Below are 14971 nucleotides of genomic sequence, written 5' to 3' on the forward strand. Positions count from 1 at the left end.
GTTGCTCCACATTAAGCTGTATTTACTGTAAATAAGACCTTAGTTTAGCAGGTGCTTTTGTGTAGTCAGAATGAAAAGCCAGCTAGATTAAAGACACAAGCGAATGGCTAATTTAGGATCTGTTTTTGCCATAGGACCAAACCAGTCAAGTTAAGTAAATTATCTAGGGACTGTGTATGTGTGTGTGTGTGTGTGTGTGTGTGTGTGTGTGTACACATGCATGTTTACTGGGACATAAAACATTAGTTACCATCAGTCCATTGATATTGTCTCATGAATTAGTTTGCTCCCATTTTAAGTAACAGAAGCTCTTGACATGCACCCTCAGCACAGAAAATCATTTATATTAAAGGACCTGAGTGAGCATTAATACACTCACTTCGCCCTGCTCCTTTAGCACCTAGGCAGAGAGGGTTATATTACTGCATGTAATCCTTTGGGGCCCAGGGACTTGCTACGGCATACCACTGCAATTCAGATCACAGGCCTCTGCTGTAAAGAAAAAGGCTGAATGTCGAACGCTGTAGAAAGGAGCAGAGATGGTTTAACAGTAATTGCACAGCATTATAAAAAGCGCCTGCACAACACTGCAGGGATCTCTGGGAGATAGAGAGAAAAAATATCCCACATATTATTGATTTTGTGATGGAAATAAAAAAAAAACATTCCCTGGAACACTGTAATTGAGAATAGCATAGAGAGAGGGGAAGAAAGAGAGAGAGGAGGAGAGAGGCAACATTTAAAGAATTACTATCAGTGGTGGTTTGTTTCATTTCAAGCTTTTGTTGTGTAATTCAGCTTGAGAGCGTGGTGTTTTTCTTCTCTGTGTTGTAAGGGCGCAGTTTAGAGTCATATTTCTACAACACCATTGTTAATTCAGGGTGCTTTCCGCTGTCTGGCTGCTCCTAATCTGCATGGCAGATTTATAACACAAAGCCACAAGCCATTTTCACCAGCCAACCAGTTCCATGTGACATTAAGCTAGCCAACACCTTCTATCCATCATCATTTAGAAAAAAATTAAGAGACCTTCTCAAATCCCCACAGCACTACAAAACAACAATGTGAAAAACCTAGCTTGGTCCAACCTTGTGATTAAAAGCTTTGGACTTATTACAATGGATAACCTTTATTTACTTTCATTTGACTATTAAACAACAAGCAACTATTAATTTCTCCCTTGGAACTACAAGTGGGTGCCATAAAGCCAGAGCAATCGCCCTAATTGAGTTCATTTTAATTTCTCTGCGATCGTGGTGAATTACGCTGGTGATAAATCAGGGGGACAGGCCTCACCTCCAGAAGAAGGCCTAATTTGCAGCTAATTACCAAACTGATTTCTACTGCAAGATCAATACCAAAACGAATTGGAAATGACTTGCAATCACAAAGAGCGAGGGAGAGAGAGAGAGAGCGACTATTGAAAAAATGGGGAGTGGTGAATTGAGGTAGGGTTTTTTAAAATGGGGGGGGGGGGGGGGGGGGGGCGTATGAGAGGAAAGGAAAAAAAAAATGTGTGAGGCAGGAAAAAAGGAGGTTAGACGAGTCCAGAAAAATCAGTTTTAATTTAATGCAATATTAGTCAGACCATTTTCCCCTCTTTTGAGGATCCCTTGTCTTCTCTCTTTTTTTCTTTTTTTATCTTCTCAACCCCATCGCTAAAGACGCAGTCCTATTAGCCAACGTCTGGCTTCTGTTGGGGGCATTAAATAGCCATTTTGGAGATGCAAAACTCAATGGAATCACTCCTCCCACACTTATGCTAGCCATTTGGTCATCCTTTTCAACCCCCCCCCCCACACACCCCTCACCCCATTCAGTTGTTTTCCCTTCCTCTGGCTTTATCTGCATGATAAAACGCCCGTTCTGCGTCTGAGGCTTTCAAGAAAAGAGGAAAACATCCGCAATTGTGCCAAGGAACAGTTGTAGCAGACAATTAGAGTTTATCTGTAATAGAGGCAGACAAGGCTAGGGTCACAGGCTTCCCCTGTGGGACCACGGTCCACAGAGGCACTGTGTGCTCCTCTGTGTGTGTGTGTGTGTGTGTGTGAGTGTGTGTGTGAGAGAGAGAGAGAGAGAGAGAGAGAGAGAAAGAGAAGACACACAAATACACACAGAGGGAGAAGGCTTAGGACAAGCTTTGTCAACAGACATACTCCGGAAGTCACATCTCATTAAAAGAGCAGGGGAAAAAAAGATTACATCTACCATTAACGCCATGACGCGTTTCCATCTCTCCAGTAACAAGGAGAAAATGCTAAGCAAACGCAACCTTCGCCATAAGGTGGACTGAGATCAGATTAGGGACTTAGCATTTATCTACCAGTAACAAAAAATAAAAGAACCATACAAGGCTGGAATATAACAAAGTTATAGTGCTAAAAGAAAACCGCACAGTATTTGTGTGGTATCAACCACTGAATGTAAAACTTCAGTAAAGGAACAGTAGGGTTGAAAAGCCAAAGCTTTTTGCTGCTGGCTTGGATTGTGTGGTTAAAAGAAAGGGAGGTAAATGTTGGCTACATTGTGTGTGATTGTGTGTGTGTGTGTGTGTGTGTGTGTGTGTGTGATTGTGTGTGTGTGATTGTGTGTGTGTGTGTGTGTGTGTGTGTAGTGTGTAACAAAGCGCCAGTGCTGCTTCCTCACTTGGCTGATCAGGGGGATGACTGCAGTCAGGAACAAAGGGCCAGCTGACGCCTTGGCTTTTCTCTGCGCTCAGAACCCCACTTCCTCTCAGACAATACCCCAAATACATTCATGATATGCTTCAACTGTCCCCCTGCCGCTCCGCGCAGCGATCACACACACATTCTCACACTTTTAGCACCCAACAACCCACAGAGAGAAAGAGAGAGAGAGAGAGGAATGAACGATACAGACAGAGAGATTCACAGAGATGCTGCTCTTTTTGAGGGAACAAAAAAGAAACCTAAAAAAAAAAAAGTTCTAGTGTTTTCATTTTGTACTCTCCTTTTTTTTCTCTTTAGGCGAATGAATACTCCCTACCGACACTGAACGCTGGGCTGGACGACGTGAAGCCAAGCTTGTCCTCCAACGCCAATGCCGAGCTGGGGCCGAGTGTGTCACAAAGCTACCCTGTAGGTAAGATCGAGTGCTCTAACTCCCCCCATGTTCCCAAGCCACAGATTCAGCTAAGGGACATTACACACTGTCTAATTATGGCATTTGGAAACAAAAAGTCAGAAATAAAAAAAAATAAAACCACATCATATGAAACAATTGTGAATTCTTTTTATTTTCCTTTTCTTAAGTCTTGACTCTGAGCTGAAAAGGTGGTGAAACGCTTTTGCCCTCCTCCATACTGTTTTCCTCTCGGCTCAGAAAGGAGACTCAAAATGAAAGCTCCACCGATCGAAAAAGTGAACCACTAATATTCCTTAACGTACCTAAGTGTGAGAGGGGGTCACTGAGTCCTAAGTACTTTTCCAACGGCATAAATTGGCGCTATGGGCATAGAGTATCATAGAGTCCCAGATTTAGAAGTGTTCATTGGCTCAAGTCGGAGAACAAGTATGTTTGACTTCCGGATCTGCAGTCTGCTCACTGAGCCGGTGGTTTTCTTTTTTTACCCGCTCTCTCGTTCCCCTCTTTCGTTGCCTCCTCCGTCTTTCCCTCTCTCTCTCTCACTCTCTCTCTGTCTCTCCCTCTCTTTTCACATACACACATGCACATCCTTGCTGTGTTCCTGTGCTCATGTGCCTGTCATAATTAATGACTGCCTCGCTAATTGAAATATTGTTTCATTGTTGCCACTGTTATTACCTCGAAGAAGGTTAAGTTTACTGATAGTTTACGATTACTGTCAGGCCTGAGATTAATATACGGAGCTTTTATTAAAATTCATATAATTATGCAGCTGCCATCAAAGGCAATGGATTCTGCTGGTGGGAGGAGAAGGTGGTGGTGGAGGAGGAGGTCAGGATGATTGAAAATGGCAAGAGGCTTCTCCTCTCCTCCCTCACACTCCTCTGTGCTCTCTATCCCCTTGCTTGTCTACTCTGCCAATCTTTCTCCTGTCCTTCCTTACTTCCCCTTTCTTCACTGTTTTGCTCTCTGTTTTCTTCCCCTTCTCTTTTCTGTCTGTTCTTTTTATGTTATCTCCGTCTCTCTCTCAATCTCTCTTAGTCTATCTCTCTTCTCCTTTTCTCTCTTTCCGCTCGACTATGGCCCCTCTTTCTTTCGGCCTCTCCTTGTGTTTCTATCTCCATCCCCTAACTCCATCCTATGCCGTTTCTCCTCTCCATTCTCTACCTCTCTCTCTTCCTCTCCCCTTCACTCACTCTCTCTCTCTCTCTCTCTCTCTCTCTCTACTGAAAAAGAATAGGGGTCTTTCTCTCATTAATATGTGGGAGGTAGATATCCGTTGTAAGCCAGGCCTCGTGAGAAGAAAGGTGTGTGTTTGTCCTTTGTGCGGGGAGGCCGCTTGTGTGAGCAGGGCACCTGGGCGGAGGAAGGGGAGAAAGGGAGAGGGGAAGCGGGCTTTGTTTGCACCTGCGATAGGCCAGGGGATGCATTTCACCCCAGCTGGAGGCCCTCCTCAGACCTGACAGACCCAGGCTGAAGCGTATATGGAAGCATTAGGGAAAACACACATTGCACGCCGAGAAAACACTTGCGTGTGTGTGTGTGTGTGTGAGTGAGTGAGGCCTATCTTGAGAGGCACCAGTCTCTCCTCTTGGCAGCCTCGCCAAAATGTTTCTAGCTTATCTGACAGGTGTGTGTTTTTTTTTTTTGCATTCAAATATGTGTTTGTTAATTCTATGTTTGTTTTGATTATCTCCTATCCCAACTATTTTTTTTTTTGTGGAAATGTAATTTTAAACTTAAATCATGTGCGGGGGCAAGTGCAGTAGAGTGAGTCCCTGGCGATTTGAGAGAAAGTTTCTCCTCGGATGGATTATCAAGAGAGGGAAAAAAAGTCATTGAGATGATAGGGAGAGTGGGAAGGAGAAAAACAGACACTATTTTCATTAACGCTAGACTGAACCCTCCAGGATGATTTTTACATCACACTCACATCGAGATATACTCTAGTTTGTTCTGCTTTGAGTGGGTTATTTCACCGGCTTGATGTTCCCCCAGTGACTGCCTGCGCTAATAACCTCAATGCGTTTTAATCAGGTGTAGCGTTTGGGGTTGCGGTAATGGCTGGTATTATAGTTTACAGGCGTATGATAAACCCCGCAGATAGGACTTCAAGCCAAGCAAAGGGTGCTAAATTATCTTCTGCGTTTAGGCCGAGATCCAATTTCAAATTAATAGCGCCTTTACGGGGGGGTTGCGCGAAGTGGAGATTATGCTCATCCTTAAAATGTTTTCGAGCGCCAATTAAAAACACCCGCCGTTATTGATCTTGTTGATTTTATGTCCTGGAATTTGCATAATCTATTAAAAATGAATGATTCATGGACTCTTCATTGCCAGAAGAGATTGGAATTTCTCTCTTGCACTCATGGTGTAATGCCTAAAAGATAGAAATCTTTTGTGTCCTTTGCTTATCCTATTAGTGCTCAAAAGTACCTACGAAGAGGCAGCTCAATTGGGAGCGGGATTTAAGGCATTGAGCACATCATCGAAATTCAGCCAGCCGCCTTCCATAGAAGCCAGCTCCCTTTTTCAGCCCTAATAATAGTATATTACATTAAATAGCTCATATACAATTAAATAGCTCAATTGCACTCTCCCTCCAAATGCAAAGCATACCAAAAGGCTTCTCCTGAATGGGAGGTGATGGGATAAGGCCCATTGTCAAGCCATTGCTTTATTCACACCAGAATAATTGTGGTATTTTGATGGATTTCTCATTCAAAAATGTCGCTGACCCATTAACTCAACTCTTTTATGCTGTTGGTGGTGGCGGGCAAACGAGAAGTGATGCCAGGGCTCGTGTCAGAGGGAGTTTGAGGAGTGATGGCTGTCCTGTGTGTGTGAACAAGGGGACTGGGTGAACTTTCAGGAGATGACAGATGCAGTGTAATCTGTGCTCCTCTACGAGGCAACCTAGTGGGTGCTCTGCCATAGGAACTTGATAGAGGAACCACACTGTTGGGTTTGTTGATAATGATCATAGACCGATGCTTCATCTGCTGCTTAAGACCAGGGATTTCCCCTTCTGAGTGTTGCATCTTGCAGAGTTGATCATTTGATACACAAGTTGTATTACCATTGTCAAGTTGAGCATGAAACACTGAGGTGACAAATGAGAATTTTAGATGTGTACTCTTGCTTTATCAGGAAAAAAAAAAAGCAAAAAAAAAACTCTGAAGCACCATGTGAAACGAGTGGCAGTTTGACAGAGCCACTTGTCTGTTACGGCCACGGGGGAGCCTGTGTGCTTAGGCTCCAAAATTAATGCTTATTTTGTCTTCACAAAAGCAAACTAACCTTTGAGCACACATTTGATAATGAATGACTTTCACCGGGGTGTTGGGGGAATTACGGCAATTTGGCTCTCCAAACATCCTTTTGCTAAGTTGTAATTAATTAGGGTGAAGTGGTTTTTGGGCCGGTGATAAATGGCCACGTTCCGAATATAGAAAATGGAGGTCAAAAGACTTCAGTCGGAGGCGTTGTGAACAGTAAGGTGTCCCTGTCGTGGTGAATTTAATGCACGGCGCAGCAAAAGAGTCGTTTGCTGATGACTTTGTTTCCCACTGCCAGCGGAGAGGAAGGTCATCCATAGGAGAGGGCCACATTCCTGCCGAGTTTTTCCTCTCTCTCTCTCACTCTCCTCCTGGCTAGCACTACGAGGCTAGTTTTGAGGTAAACAGCTTTCTAGGTCTCTCCATCTGCTGTGACAGGAAAGTGAGGGACTGAAAGAGACAGACGGGTAGAGAAAGAGAGAGAGAAAAAGAAAGAGACCTGTTTGTCTCTCACCATGATAATTAAAGGCTGACAGGTTTGTTGGCAGGAGGTAGCAAACTTGTCTTGCTCAGTTGTAAGTAAACACTCGTAGCTTAGTGGCTTCAGTGTTTAGTGATCATGGAGCTATCACTGGGGTCAAGTACCCTTTGCTCTTAAGTGCATATGGAGGCTTACTGCACATGGGTTTAAAATGGGGACTACGCAAAGAAATTCTGCGTGCAGGATTTGACAGCAACTGAGTGGTCTTTCAAAGTATGTAACCTCCTCAGGTACTTGATATTTTACTAGTGAATATATAATCACGTTATTTAAAAAAACAAACAATTATGTATGGTCGTCCCTCTCTATGTGCGTGTGTGTATGTGTGTGTGCATGCACACACCGCTAAAGATTCACTCAGTGTTAAATCCAACAGGGGGCTGTCAGTGAAGCAGCCGATCTAAAGAAGTCCCTTTTTTACTTTAATGAGGATTCTCTCCACACCCATCTCGGCTGTAAAACAACACAGGCTCCGAGACAGCTAATGAGGCTATCATGCACTACTGAGAGCTCTCCCAAGCGTTTCTCCCTCCACCAGGAGATTTAAACAGGGGGACAGGCAGCCGTGCTCAACGTCTCTTTCATTGTTCTGCTTTGTTGCGTGTTTATTAATAATTTTTTAAGGAAACAACATGTCAGGCATAGCAATTATGGGCTAACTACGATTTTGTACATAGAAATATTGCTAACTAAGTACCACGGTTTGTCACTCAGAGGGGAATTATTACATAAATCATGTTTTGTCAGTGAAGTGTTCTCGACTGATTTATAGTACAAGGTGATGTTTCCACTTCCCCATCCAAACGTAATGGCCAGAAAAGCTCTTAAGGTAATAAAATGTTTAACATTCTTTATCTACTTGCAGAATAGACCTTAAATGTAGAGGCAGGTTTATCCCCTTGTGTGCGACTCTTGAGGTGAAACCTCACCACTTACCCTGACAGATATGCATGGCTAGAGCGACTGTGGATAGAGGTGTATTTGGCAGGTTGATTTCCCTTCAAGTGAGGTAAAACAACTGGTCTTGATGGACGTCTAAGAAATCAGGCTTTAAGGTACTTGTGGAAGCAGACCCTGCAGGCTCTATATCTCTAACAATGTGCTCTGTGTCTGTCTGCCTTCAGCCGGTGTGTGTGTCTCTGTGTGTGTGTGTGTGTGTGTGTGTGTGTGTTCCTGTCCATATGCTCTGACTCCTCAACCGTCTCCTCCCCTCTATCATGACACACACGGCCACTCATACATATACACATATTTACCCACACACACACACACACACAATACCCTCTTGCCTTTGTGTGTTGACTTGGCTACAGCTGACTAATTTGACCAGTTGGCACTACTTAGTGTTATGACTCAGACAAAGACCGTTACCAAATATGTAGAGCACCCGTGGGCACAAAATTCAAGCCTAACAATTCTCGTAAACTTGAGATCCTCCTCTACCAAAAAAATCTAATTTGAATATGAATATATTTAGTAATGCATTTCATGGGAAACTGAATTCTGGATTGCATATACATTTATTTTGTGCTGTACTATAAACTTAAATTAAGTGATAGAAAAAATATATAGCAGGATTGACCAAAAGCATACTATTTTTCCTTTGGGAATTAGAACATTTATATTTTTATACACACAATGTGTACTCTATGCATTCATATTTTGTCACTGAAAACGATTATATTACATTCTGATGTCTAACATCTCATTATTTGCATTTAAAAAAACCTTTTTGGTTAAAAAGCTTAATGAGTATTACTGTGTTATCCGAAGGCTTACCCAAAGTTTGTCTTGCAGTATGATGAGGCCTTATGGCTATCAGCTTGCTCATTAGCGTTTGATTCCTCCATAATCCTCTTCACCCGCTCAAAAAAAATTACAGTGTCCCTCACTGCTAACAATGCATCAAGGGGCCTCATCCTCCCAAAGAGTGGCTTAGCTGGGGCTACATGTGTCTAGTTAGGATAGCCAACCGTCATCCCCAATTACGGAGTTGAATGCGGAGGTCCACGCCAGGGTGAATGGGGTCTTGTATGAATCAGCGTTTGGGTTTTGCCACATGTATGGGAAGTGAAAGCATTCTGCTTTGGTCAGGGCCCATTGTGTTGGGGCCTATATTGCAGCACATTTTACAAATTGCCCTGTATGTGTTTTTTCCTTTGATTTCTTGTCAGTACTTTTAAAAACTAAACAAGTCTGAAAACTGAAGGACACCATTGTTTTTTTTTTGTTTTTTTTTCAGAGTTTCTTAACAAGCCACAAAAGCCTTGTTTTGTTTAAGTAAATTAACAAATAATTACTGTGTACACGTATAATTAGATACAGTTTCTTTTTCATTACTAGGGAGTATAATAACATTTCGTGTAACAAAACTGAGTAGGCAAAATAAATGAAACTTCACTTAAACTTGTAATTGCCTTTGCTCTATCAAGTGATTCACAACTCACAATTTCCCCCCTCAAAACAGGTTAAGTAAGCTGTAAATTAGTTTCTTTAAAAATTAAAAAACTAACGCCACTGTCTGTCTGTTATTTTGCCCACAGGTCGGGATATGGCCAACACAACCCTACCTGGGTATCCCCCTCACGTACCCCCCACCGGCCAAGGCAGCTACCCAACATCAACGCTTGCTGGAATGGTTCCTGGTATGTGCCACTGCTCATATTTATGAACTGATACAGCACTCTCTGCACTTAGGAAAGATGATGTCATCTGTATTCATCCACCTTTACTTAATTTGAAAGGATAGTTAACCTGAAATGTAGTTTCCTATCTTTCTAAAATCTAAAACAGGGTGTCATTGGCAAGTGGATATGTAGACTGAGCTACTTTAGAACATAGATGATAGAGCATGAAGACAATGTCTCACTGACTTGGAACAATCTGTGTGCAAATATTACTGAGTGGATGGGTGGGTGAATGTTAGTTAGTATGTTCTGGTCTACACAGTTCCTCTCCATCCAAGTGCCTAGTCTCATTCCCCCAGCCCCTTATTTGTTTGCTTGAGTAATCTCCGCGTCTGTTCAATAAACATGCCTGGACCTCACCGGTCTGCACAGCTCCTGCCCTCACCAGTGGATCCCGTTCCCCCAGTACTTAACCTGCAGTTCAGGTTCACTGCAAATAGTCAGGGGTCAACAAACTTGGGAGCCATCGGAGGCCTGTAAATATTTAAATCCCTCATCTCTGAGGGACGTGGATAGTGTTTCTCAATCATCTGTGTGTGTGTGTGTGTATGTGTCTGTTTGTGTGTATGGGTGGGTTGGAGCTTGTGTTTTTTTTTCCGTCCACTGCACACAACAAGGGACGTAACATCATCCCTTTCTCATGGCGAAGCACTATCCTGTAGCAAGCGAGCGAATGATCTTTACACTTACTGTAAGGCATCATATGAACAGTATCCCTTAACCCCTCTGTGTGTTTCTGGCCGTCCGATAAGGGAATGAAGTAGCCTTGGAGTCTCAAAGACGGCACACTCCCTTCCCTGCCAGCTGTTGCAGTGTTACAGTTCACGGTCGATTCTACAGAGAAGCAACAACACCTCAATTATATGATTTCAATTTTTTTTTTCTGTGTCGTGTGCTTTGCTGTAGAGCAGCAAAACACAAAGCTCCCTCCTTTTGGGGAATACGGTTTCCTTCATTTTCATTGGTCAGAAAGAACTGGTCAAAAGGGGTCCAGAACTGGAAAATTCCTCATAATCCCTCTCGCGCTTCCTTACCGTGTTGCTCCCCATTCATCTGCGCCTTGCCATCTAAGATTTAGTGACAGGCCCCAAACACCGTTAAACCAGAAGCCATTCCTCACCGGCTTCATATAAAATCCCACCTTTTATTGTCTCATAAAGACAGAAACCACCTAGACCAACAGCACCGCTAACTGACATGGCCTGAGTTACTTCCCGACACAATGGCATTCCATGAGACAAAAAGCTGAGGAGAGGATAAAAACCCACATGAGGGTGAAAACCCAACTGGAATTTTACACCAGAGACTACCACGAGCAGACTTCAGCAAATAAGAGTGTGTAAAGTCAAATCTGTGTGGTAAAATCAATTTTATTCCAATACTCGTGGAAGTTGTGTGGTCGTTGGGGATGGTGTGTGTGTGTGTGGGTGGGGGTGGGGGGGGGGGGTTATGCGCTACACTAGGCATCCTGGACAAGTTCCACTAGTCTTTTGGTGGGAAACTGAGCTATGGCCGAAAAAGACTAATACATCTATTTTTTTTATTCTAGGGAGTGAGTTTTCGGGAAACCCCTACAGCCATCCACAGTACACAACATACAATGAGGCCTGGAGGTTCAGCAACCCAGCATTACTAAGTGAGTATTTCATGGTCTTATAGAATTAATGTTATTGTCAGAATTTTTTTTTTTTAAACCCAGAGGTTAACAAGTTAAGAACGTACACTTACATGCCTAATGTCTTTTCAAACAGTCCATTCTTCTCCTGTTAACTTTCAGGTTCCCCTTATTATTATAGTGCCGCATCAAGAGGTTCCGCACCTCCCACTGCTGCCACTGCCTATGACCGTCACTAGTTACCATGGAAACCCAATCAAGCAACCGGATCGGGGCTTTGGGCTCCATATTGTGCCAGTGTGAATGGGTGTGGCCTTCTGGACAAGCAGGCAGCTCCAAGATTTCCTCAATACTCACAGAGAGAGAGCGAGAGAGAGAGAGGAGCGGACATTTTGGGATTCAAAAAGTGATTTGGCCATTGCAAAACTTCACAGTCCACCCATTGCTTCTAAACCTGCAAGACTGTAAAGAGACTATATAAATATATATTATGAAAATGATAATAATAATGCAAAGAAAGTTTTGTTTGTGAAAGTTAAAAAGAAAAAAAGCTACACCCCCCTCCCTCCCCCTGATGCTTCTGGTTCATTGTTTTTTCCCCACACTACTCTTTTTCTGTGTTTTTTTTTATGGATGACTACATTCCTTTACCTGACTGATTTTACTTCCTGGAGGAGCAAAGGCAAGTGTTAAGCATGGCAGCGTCTCCCCGACCCCACCCCACCCCTCACACACCCCAAGTCTTTCTTGTCCCCAAACCTGGCCCCATCGTTGCTACTAGTCCGACCGTGTGTGGGCGTTATGGGCCAGAGGCTGATGCTTCTCCGTGGGCAGCGGTTCGGCGCATTTTTCCACCCAAACAGCATTACGCAAAACCAAAACCTGCAGCATGACAAGTACTACTTTTTATCATTATGCCATGAGAAGATTATTAGGACCTGATTTCTGTGAAACACAATCAGCCTTTCATTTTTTTTTTTAAACAAGAGGAGACATGAAATATAAACGAAAAAAAGATCAACAAGAATTAAAGAAAATATGGGCACATGTGGAGCAGTTTTGAAAAAAATAACATATCCCTAAATTATTATTATTTTTTTTACTTTTCTTTTTAATGTAAAATTAATATTATTGGCAATTTAGTGTATACAGCAAATTGCTTGATGTATTTTTGTTTCGCTATATATTTTGTTTATGGTATTTGTTTATACTATTGGGATGCAGTGAATGACCAGGCAACCTCTGATTTTGAGTTCTTATTTTTGCACTATATGAAGGGTCGGACCAAATAAGGTGGTACTGTTCCATGCAAACACAACATTGGTTTTATTTTGGTTTAACACATAGTTCATTTATCCAAGAATGTAAAATAGCCAACAGTTCCTGACATTAAATGGCACTTATTGCTCCGAATATGTTTACAGTTCATTTTCCACCCACACTGTTTTGCTTTGTTTCCTTTTGTAGCTTTTTTAAACTACTGATAAATGTATTGGGATTTTTATTCAATCCAGTGTATTCAGTAAATAATTATCAAGCCTGTCCAATGTAACATTTAAAGAAGGAGATTATTACTGGATTTTTTTTTCACACACTGCTTTATATGTATTTCACACAACCATGCCTCGAATTCAATTTCCTTTCTTTAACATCTGATCATGAAACTTAACTTTGAGTGTACTATTATTTAACAGTTGAGAGAATGTATTTTTACCACTTTTGCCAAAGACTTTAGTTGTGTTAATGTATTATTTACAGTCTTATGCATTTTTTAACAGTATTATGGCAACAGACCTTTTCAGAGTTAAAATGTGTATAAATTCTATGCAGAGGAAAATGGGCATCATATGCATATTTAACTGTAAGACTACAGACAGGTGAATTCTTACAACTATTTAAATGTTATTTTATGTTTTTTTGTGACAGTTTGCTGCTTTGTAGAATGATTTTTTTGTGTGAAATGTGAATCGTTCTTCCCTGTAAATACAGTTCTGAGAAAAAAATAATGAAAGAAGAAAAAAACACATCCTGTCTTTCAGCATTGTCGCTCATGTATTGGTCTCTTTTGTAGATGTGCCGTGAGGACGCGGGAGAGTTAAGACATAGCTGTGTCCTTCTAAAACTTCCACTGATCTTTTTGTGCCCTCCAATGTCTTACAGAGTGGCAATATTATGGCCACTGTTAAAACAAACAACACATAGGTCTCATCTGATCTCCTTTTGTTGTGATAATCTGCTCTAAATCTGGCTTTTGGTTCCCATTCTCTGTCCGTCCAAAGTTGTTTTACAGTCGCTATGCAAACCATACTGGGCCTTTACGATAGAGCCCGTCCCTGAAAACTGAGAAATTTCAACATCCACTAGCTGGATCTGTATTGAGAAAAACAAATCAACAACATGAAACACAAAGCTATTTTGTAACATAGACCTGTCAGAAGTGTTCTTTTTCGTTACATCCATGGCGAATTACACCCAAGCTCTAGCAGCAAGAAAGCCACAGTCACTTCTTTGGACATATTCAGCATACCTGCTTTCTGATTAATAGATGTTCAAAGAGACGGACCCTCAGTCTATGTAATCGTGGTCCATTTGCATGCTTTCATTCAGACAGTTTACACAGGGTGGAACAGTCAGCATCAAAGATGCCCGTTTTTGCGAGACAATATTCTGATCGACTAACAACAAACACAGACACAAAAACACAAATCAGAAGGACACACGCCTGCTATAAAAAGGACAGCATCGTCAGCCTCTTGCAGAATGTTCTAACACGATATTCCACAAGGAATTTCACCATTAGCCATCAGACCGTTCCTTGGGGAATTCCACGGTTCAGATTATACTCTGATCCCAGACGAGAGATTCCCACTTGATGCACATGGTCTACAGAAGAGGCTAGGTGGGTCAAGTAGCGGGGTCCAAACCAAAGATTCTAGAGCGGAGCTCTGTTCTAGAATCTTTGGTCCAAACTAGTTGAAAGTGTAAATGTGAAAAAATGCAAAGAGTCGTGGATCTACTGTAACTTTGGATTTGATGGTCTAGGACTAAGACCAAGTGGATGCAATCATGGTTCAGTTTGTGTTCCAATTTTTGTGCACATGAGAAATAAATTTTGTATGTCATATTAATGGTTTGAGTCAATGAATTTATTACAAAATATGTGTCTATAGAAAGTTAAAAGAAACAAATAATATATGAGGATGAATAAGATGTATAATTGCTCATCAGAATTAAACCTAAAGACACGAGACATAATCATCACTAACTCAGAATGTAGGATAGAATAATATTTACCTCATAAAGCCTAGTAACAGAACTGAAGAACACGTTATTGAATGATGTTGGACACTTCCCTCAGTTGTAATTTGGTTGAACATACCAGGCAAACGGTAATAATCACCAAGTAGGTCCTTCAGTTACCACATAGTGTGGTGTGTCATCAACAGTCCAAAACATTTACTTGAAGGCTTGGCTTTCTTCCCCCCCCTCTCCTTCTAATGAATTCTAGGGTTTAAGATGACAAATCATTTCAATGACTGTTTGAATCTGCCCCCAGGGCTGTATAAACAGATTTGTACTTAACTTACACAATTCGTTTTGGGGGGAAATGTAATTAGAAAATCTCACACTAAATAAATGAACTCCTTTTTAAGGGGCTATGGAGTACATTATGCCATGGAGAGAGAGAGGGGTGGAGGGGAGAGAAGGAAAGAAAGAAAGACTCTGAGAATGCCACAGAATGTTT

General features: G+C 41.9%; 1 protein-coding gene across 9 annotated transcripts in view; it reads left to right on the top strand.

Annotated features, from left to right (window-relative positions):
• Positions 1–14320, top strand: part of pax2b (paired box 2b) — a 30509-nt gene extending 16189 nt beyond the window's left edge. For 4 of the 9 annotated variants that reach the window (XM_042082401.1, XM_042082402.1, XM_042082394.1 and 1 more), the window contains 4 exons: positions 2988–3102; positions 9468–9569; positions 11161–11247; positions 11408–14320. In XM_042082401.1, coding sequence (XP_041938335.1) covers positions 2988–3102; positions 9468–9569; positions 11161–11247; positions 11408–11529 — 426 coding nt within the window. In that variant the 3' untranslated portion in view covers positions 11530–14320. Of the gene's footprint in view, positions 1–2987; positions 3103–9467; positions 9570–11160; positions 11248–11388 lie in introns of all 9 variants that reach the window. The other 5 variants (XM_042082397.1, XM_042082396.1, XM_042082399.1 and 2 more) reach the window with 4 other exon arrangements.
• The last annotated feature ends 651 nt before the right edge of the window (positions 14321–14971 follow it).

This window comes from Alosa sapidissima, chromosome 24, assembly GCF_018492685.1.
Source record: "Alosa sapidissima isolate fAloSap1 chromosome 24, fAloSap1.pri, whole genome shotgun sequence".
In the NCBI taxonomy this organism is placed as follows: Eukaryota; Metazoa; Chordata; class Actinopteri; order Clupeiformes; family Clupeidae; genus Alosa; species Alosa sapidissima.